The sequence below is a fragment of the Bison bison genome, unplaced genomic scaffold, assembly GCF_000754665.1.
Source record: "Bison bison bison isolate TAMUID 2011002044 unplaced genomic scaffold, Bison_UMD1.0 scf7180017864238, whole genome shotgun sequence".
NCBI lineage: Eukaryota > Metazoa > Chordata > Mammalia > Artiodactyla > Bovidae > Bison > Bison bison.
Window position 1 is genome coordinate 195620 of NW_011494810.1, and position 8354 is coordinate 203973.

At 37.1% G+C, this 8354-nt stretch overlaps 1 protein-coding gene across 1 annotated transcript; it reads left to right on the forward strand.

Moving 5' to 3' along the window:
• Positions 1–6680: 6680 nt before the first annotated feature.
• LOC104993376 (putative olfactory receptor 14L1) lies at positions 6681–7619 on the forward strand. The gene has a single exon (XM_010846616.1). The coding sequence runs from the start codon at positions 6681–6683 to the stop codon at positions 7617–7619; it is 939 nt and encodes a 312-aa protein (XP_010844918.1).
• The last annotated feature ends 735 nt before the right edge of the window (positions 7620–8354 follow it).

Genomic DNA, 8354 nt, shown 5'->3' on the forward strand with positions numbered 1-8354 from the left:
TCAAAGAGGACACTAATAGATGGAGAAATATACCGTGTTCATGGATTGGAAGAATCAATATAGTGAAAATGAATATACTACCCAAAGCAATTTATAGATTCAATGCAATCCCTATCAAGCTACCAACGGTATTCTTCACAGAGCTAGAACAAATAATTTCACAATTTGTATGGAAATACAAAAAACCTCGAATAGCCAAAGCGATCTTGAGAAAGAAGAATGGAACTGGAGGAATCAACCTACCTGACTTCAGGCTCTACTACAAAGCCACAGTTATCAAGACAGTATGGTACTGGCACAAAGACAGAAATATAGATCAATGGAACAAAATAGAAAGCCCAGAGATAAATCCACACACATATGGACACCTTATCTTTGACAAAGGAGGCAAGTATATACAATGGATTAAAGACAATCTCTTTAACAAGTGGTGCTGGGAAAACTGGTCAACCACTTGTAAAAGAATGAAACTAGAACACTTTCTGACACCATACACAAAAATAAACTCAAAATGGATTAAAGATCTCAATGTAAGACCAGAAACTATAAAACTCCTAGAGGAGAACATAGGCAAAACACTCTCCGACATACATCACAGCAGGATCCTCTATGACCCACCTCCCAGAATATGGGAAATAAAAGCAAAAATAAACAAATGGGACCTAATTAAACTTAAAAGCTTCTGCACAACAAAGGAAACTATTAGCGAGGTGAAAAGGCAGCCTTCAGAATGGGTGAAAATCCAGTTTTAATCTTGTTTGTAAATGTGTCAAATCTTCAGATTGAAATGGTGCAACATTAGACATGACATGCTGTAATAGTTCTCACTTCACATTTGGAATGAGCCTTTACATGGCAACTTGTGCCCAGTGGAAGGGCTTGGCATGCTTACCAGAAAAGGTAAAAAAGCATTAGCACATCCAGAATAAGATATGATTCTGAAGTAGCCCATAACATCATAGCATATCAAGAAGGGTTTTGCTTCTATCAAAATAAAATCCAGGAGCCTTCTGTGGAAGGAAGTTTCAGTTCAGCCACTCAGTTGTGTCCAACTCTTTGCGACCCCATGAATGCATGCAGCACGCCAGGCTTCCCTGTCCATTACCAATACCTGGAACTTGCTCAAACTCATGTCTATTGAGTCAATGATGCCAAGCTAACGGTCTCATCCTCTGTCATTTTCTCCTTCTCTTGCCTTCAATCTTTCCCAGCATCAGGGTCTTTTCCAATGAGTCAGTTCTTCGTAGCAGGTGACCCAATTATCGGAACTTCAGCTTTAGCATCTGTCCTTCCAATGAATATTCAGAACTGATTTCCTTTAGGACGGACTGGTTGGATCTCCTCAAAGTCCAAAGGATTTTCTAGAGTCTTCTCCAATACCACAGTTGAAAAGCATCAATTCTTTGGCACTCAGCTTTCTTCATAGTCCAGCTCTCACATCCATACGTGACTACTGGAAAAACCATAGCTTTGAGTAGACGGACCTTTGTTGGCAAAGTAATGTCTCTGCTTTTTAATATGCTGTCTAGGCTGGTCATAACTTTTCTTCCAAGGAGCAAGTGTCTTTTAATTTCATGGCTGCAGTCACCATCTTCAGTGATTTTGCAGCCCCCCAAAATCAATTCTGTCACTGTTTCCATTCCTTCCCCATCTATTTGCCATGAAGTGATGGGACCAGATGCCATGATCTTCGTTTTCTGAATGTTGAGTTTCAAGCCAACTTTTCACTGTCCTCTTTCACTTTCATCAAGAGGCTCTTTAGCTGTTCTTCGCTCTCTGCCATAAGGGTGGTGTCATCTGCATATTTGAGGTTATTGATACTTCTCCTGGCAATATTTTTTCCATCTTGTGCTTCATCCAGCCCAGCATTTCTCATGAAGTACTCTGCATATAAGTTGATGCTTTAGTATTTTATTAAATATAATCTAGACATTCAATGAATTTCCATTGCTTAACTTAATATAGCTGAACTCCAAAGCTTCAAATTTCTAAAAATCTGGAGGTAGTATTCGTAGGTGGACGTACCATAAGATGTAACTTTCTTTAAAAAGCTTACCCAGAAGATTTTACCCCACTTATCTCTACTTATTAATTTATGAAAATATCATGATACCAAGTTAATATTCTTGTTGGGAAATTTTAACACAGATAATATGTGCTTATTAATTTTCAGTAAACCTAGATACAATAAAAGTATATTATAAAGTTGATGACTCAAAAGACATGTCAATATTAATTAAACCATCAATTTAAATTTATTTTTATTCATTAAAGTTTAGTCATAAATCCTCCTTAAAAAATTAGGCTAGTTGAAGTTATTTTAGAAATATTTCATTTGTATGTGCTTACTTTTAAGTCATTTACAATTAATTTTGATAACATCATCTGAAAGCAGGAATATATGTTATATTTATAATATACACATAGATGTGTATTCATCCTAATGGACACAGAGATCTCATATCTTTTCCTGCCTGCATTTAAAAAGGCCCCTTTTCCCTTCTTTCTTTCAGTTTTCGGTCTCACTAATTGAACCAAGGTTGCATTTTCAGGTGATGTAGACTGTGTTTGCATTTCAAAGTTATGATGAAAGTTAAAATGTCAGATTTTTCCTAGGAGCTTTTTTGTTCTCTCAAAGTCAGGAGTTTGAAAAGTTGTTTTATTAAGCCAGCTTTCTCTACAGTTTTGGAATGTCAAAAGAGTTTCACCCTGTCATTTAAGAGTTAAGATATGTGATTGCATGCATTGGCTTCATTTTAAATGTACATAAAGCCAGTTGGGTTTAAGTGAGTGACTCTCCATAAGGAACTGTTCAGCCTTTGAGGTGAAGTTTCTCTTTATAAGTTTTGTAGCCTGATTCAGATATGATCAGATCAGATATGAATTTTCTTAGTGCAGTGTGATAAATAGAATATGTGCTGCTTCTAAGTTTAGCTACCCAAGGAGTTACCCTTGGATCTGTTTGACTTTTGTATAAGTCTCAGTTTCTGGCTCCAGCATAAACTTCTATGGGTGCTTGAATCACTAGGTTATCAGTATTATTGTACCCCACACCAGTGAGCAAAATTTACTTAATGATTGTAGCAGGATCTCTTGCAGGACTGATGTACCAACATTTCTACTAGGTTCTTAGTTATGTGACAACACCTTATGGCCAAAATGAGCAAGTGCTCTTTTTTGTCAGAGATGGGTAGGCTTGGCCTCTCATTTTACTAGCAAAAGGTTTTTTCAGATTATATATACATAATCTTTTCAATTTAACCCAAAATTTAAAAAGGTAAGCCAAGCCAGTTCACTCCAAAGCTCTCCCTAGATCTCCACTTCGAAATGTAGCAGTACAATATATCTTAGGCATCCAACTAACAAGTAAAACAGTTCAAGTAAAATCCAGGTGTCATCTAAAGCAGTGATGTCCATATAGCAGGTGAAATCACCAGAGCACCTGAGGAATAGCAATAAGTGGGTGGGGCTCAAAGGGCCATGCTAGTACCAAGCACTGGTTCAGGGTAGACCCCAAGTGTCCTCTGGTGAGTATTCTGATATTCTGCTAACTGTACAAAAAAAAAAAGTCAAAAAATTCAATTAATAATCAAGTTAAGAAGGAAAAACAAAATTTATTAAGTCAACTAAGGATTATAACCCAGCAGAGGAACTCTCAGAAAGTTCTGAGAAGTGTCCCATCTATCAGAAGTTGAAGACACAGTCACATAGATTTTCAAGACAAAGGATCATATAAAAGAAGGACATACAGATATTTCACATAAAGTTCACCAGGAACAAATAGTGCAGGTAAGCACATACAAGGACTCCCCCAGTGGCTTAGTAGTAAAGAATCTGCCTGAAATGCAAGAGCCGCAGGAAACGCAGGTTCAGTCCCTGGGTTGGGAAGATCCCCTGGAGGAAGGCATGGCAACTCACTCCAGTATTCTTGCCTGGAGAAGCCAGGTGGACAGAAGACAGAGGAGCCAGGTGGGCTACAGTCCATAGGGATGCAAAGAGTTGGACACAACTGAAGTGACTCAGCACACATGCACACAAGCACATACTAAGTGAGCAGCAAGTCAGATAAAACCCTTGCAAAGCTGGGGAAGAGCACTACTCTTAAAAGTAATTACCTTGCTAGTGTCAGGGAAAAAAGGGGGAAAGCTGATCTCTAAGGATGACCAAGAACTGTGGTGTTGAAGAAGACTCTTGAGAGTCCCTTGAACTGCAAGGAGGTCCAACCAATCCATCCTAGGGGAGGTTGGTCCTGAGTGTTCATTGGAAGGACTGATGCTAAAGCTGAAACTCCAATACTTTGGCCACCTCATGCAAAGACTTGACTCTGGAAAAGACCCTGATGCTGGGAGGGATTGGGGACAGGAGGAGAAGGCGACAACAAAGGATGAGATTGCTGGATGGCATCACCGACTCAATGGACATGAGTTTGAGTAGACTCTGGGAGTTGGTGATGGACAGGGAGGCCTGGCGTGCTGCGATTCATGGGGTCACAAAGAGTCGGACATGACTGAGCGACTGAACTGAACTAACTGAACAGAAGGATGACCAAGATACTCCCCTCTTTGAGGAGCTCTGATTAATGTATAGTGCAGATACAGATTGCACTATAGGGAGAAAATTTTATGTTTAATTTTTCTTCTCCTGCCTTAAGAACAAATTTTATTTCATCAGTTTGAGAAACAATAGAATGTCAAGTAGCACTAATGGAAGAAAAAATAAATCTATATTTAAAGTGGAGAAGAAAAGACTAAAATAAGACAAAAATTGAAAGAAATGAAGAAAAATTAAAAAGAAGACAAGAAAGATGGAGAAATTTAAGAGAGAAAAAGAATGAAAATAAAGCAACATTCATGGTTTATTTTCAATACTTGAATTCAAATATTCTATTTTCCACTGAAATCTTAATGTTGTAATACATTAATAAATAGAAAACACAGCTTGAATGTATTCATAAAGTTGTTATATACTCATGACAGAAAACCAGTAGTTGTAAGTAAATCACTCTTCTAAGTTGTCCTGAGTCTTAAATTCTAGGTTTAAGGTTGCCTTCTAATCCATTGGGGAATAAATGCTGTCTCTCATTAGAATCCTTGGTCATTTCTCTTAGTTAATTCCTACCATGATTATATAACTGTAACCTCATGTGAAAACAAAGATCATTAAACTTAAACCAATGGCTGAGGCTGAAGATAAAGCTTAAAACAGCAGTCATACACAAATTGTACAGCTATTTAAGCACCTTGGTCATGAAGCAGGCAGCTATTCTTGAATAAAAGTGTTTTTTGATAACAGATACCAATGACTATCCTTTCCTTACACATTTAAAGGACACATGCAAAATGGAAGAGAAAAATGTACCGCATCACACCATGGTTATTGGGATATTCTCTTTTTATTACATGTCTGATTGCCAAGTCTAATGAATGGGAAGAAAAGTCTCTTAATTTTGATACATTTGAAGGGTATATTACTCAAGTGCTTTTCTTCTTCTGACCTCAGGAAGACGCTGCAATATTGTCATCTGCATCTGTGAAAGAAACTTGCATTGTTGTTGAGAAAATTACCCAAACAACTTATTTCAAGGACCAAAATGATTAGAGTATGATGATGATGCTTGTCTCTGAATGGCTAGGAAACACCATGCACATTTTGTTTAAATGAAAGCTGGTGTCTTTGAGAGATTCATTTTATGGCCCTGGACAGGCCACTTCTCTTCTGGTAGTGTGAAGGAATTGTGCAGGCAGGCACAAGAAATATATATATATATGGTAGGAAATGTCAATGTTGGTGTCATATTTCTGTTATGAATATTTCTATTTAATACCAATAAGGAGCTAGTATCCCACTGTCACACTAATGTATGCTTCTCCCATATTCTGCCTCAGATATATTCTGTATCATCTTTGATTTCATTTGACATTATTTTTTTCTTTAATTTTGTTACATTTTGTTGTATTTTTTTACTTTGATCTTTCTCAAGGTCTAGAACAGTGTTTGGAAAATAACTTCTGAGTAGGAAAGAGAAACATTGTTTTCTTTGTTGCCTGTACTTGCAAAGTGTGTTAGCTGCTTGACACAGATATGTCCTAAAGGCTTTACACCTGTCTGCTATATACCTGAAACATGAAATATAAAATTCTGTTCTGTAGACAACTAAACAACAGCATTTCATTTCACTTTCCACCTCTTCTAAGCTCTCCTTAATATCAATCTTATTTCTGCTGCTGCCGCTGCTAAGTCACTTCAGTCATGTCCGACTCTGTGCAACCCCCTAGACAGCAGCCCACCAGGCTCCTCCATCCATGGGATTTTCCAGACAAGAACACTGGAGTGGGTTGCCATTTCCTTCTCCGATGCATGAAAGTGAAAAGTGAATGTGAAGTCTTTCAGTTGTGTCTGACTCTCAGAGAACCCATGGACTGTAGCCTACCAGGCTCCTCCGTTCATGGGATTTTGCGGGAGGAGTACTGGAGTGGGGTGCCATTACCTTCTCCAAATCTAATTTCTACCTGTTAATATTATAAGAAGGGAAATCTATACGATGTATTTTCAGAGTTATTCTGATGAGCTATGCCTCACTCAGGATCAAACCATATCAAAAGTTAAGTAAAGACGAATGTTACCATATTTGAATGAACTAGTTACTAGTATAGTTTTTATTTTTACAGATAAGAGTCAGCATGACTGAGAAATTAACCAATGCTACCATCATAACAGAATTTCTGCTCATGGGATTCACTGATGACCAGGTGCTACAAGGACTCTATGTTCCATTCTTCTTCCTGATTTACCTGACAGCACTGATGGGGAACCTCCTCATTATTATTCTCACCACCACTGACCAGCATCTCCAGTCGCCCATGTATTTCTTCCTAAAGAATTTGTCCTTGATTGATATCTGCTACATCTCTGTCACTGTGCCCAAATCCATCATAAACTCTGTAACCAAAAGCTATTCCATCTCTTTCCTGGGATGTGCCTCACAAATTTTTCTTTTCATTTTTTTGGCTGGCACAGAGTATGCCCTCCTTATAGTGATGTCCTATGACCGCTATGTTGCCATCTGCCATCCTCTGTACTATGAGATAACCATGAATAGAGGCACCTGTCTGCAGATGGTGATAGCATCGTGGGCTAGTGGGTGTGTCTACGGATCCGTTCATGTTGCAGGTACATTCTCTGTACCTTTCTGTGGACCTTACATAGTACATCAGTTCTTCTGTGATATTCCTTCTGTGCTCACACTTGCTTGTTCAGGAGAACAAATTCTAGAATATGCATTTGTCATTGCTAGCTTTACTTTTGCTTTTGTATGCTTTCTTTTCCTGATTGCCTCTTATGTTTTCATTTTTTCAGCTGTCCTGAGGATCCCATCTGCACAAGGCAGGTGTAAAACTTTTTCTACCTGTATACCACACCTCACTGTAGTGATATTGTTTCTCTTTTCTGGTACTGCCAATTATTTATGGACTAATTCTAAGTCTGCATCATCACTGAATCTCTTCATGTCTGTATTATACTCTGTATTACCTCCCAGCCTGAATCCTCTCATCTATAGTCTGAGGAACAAGGATATGAAGGCAGCCTTAGGCAAAATACTGAGGGTAAATTGTTACTAAATATATAAGTACTCTTCTGACTTTAAATTCTATGGTAAGTGAAATTGTTTATTGAGAGCTAGATCTAATAACATTACCATATTTGCCATCTCTCCTGCTTTAGCTGTACCAAATTTACATATTCTGCAATCAATTCCTATCCGAGAATTTTTATATTTTTTTGTGAAGCTGAGGACTGTCTAGGAAGCACAAGGTGTATTGAATGTGTTCCATCATTAATTTCATATCAAAAGATTCTGTTTGGGTTATTCTGATGGTTTCATTTCTTTTGTTAATATCATCATAATTTCTTTACATGATTATATTATTTCTCCAAAATTTACACACCATGTTTTGTTTCCTAGCATTATATTTTACAATTTTATTCTAGAAATTATGAAGAAATGTAATTTTATTTTTCTTATCAAAATGCTTTTTCTTCTGTTAGAGTAAGAAAGAATTTTAAAAAACTCTGTTTAAAATATATTCATTAAAAATAGAAAATTATTAAGTGGCAATAATCAAGAATCAGTCACAAAGAAGAATCGTATGGATTGTAATAGCAAATTATGCATCACTTACCACACATTCTGGTTAAAATGAAACTTTAGCAAAAATAGTTTAATTTTTTTTCCAGCCAGCCATGAGAAAGTTTATTTATTCTATCATCCGACTTTTGTTTAACTTATATATTTTTAATTCTCTAAATATCATTTACTATTTTCATGGATGCCTTTTCTTACGGTATATATATAT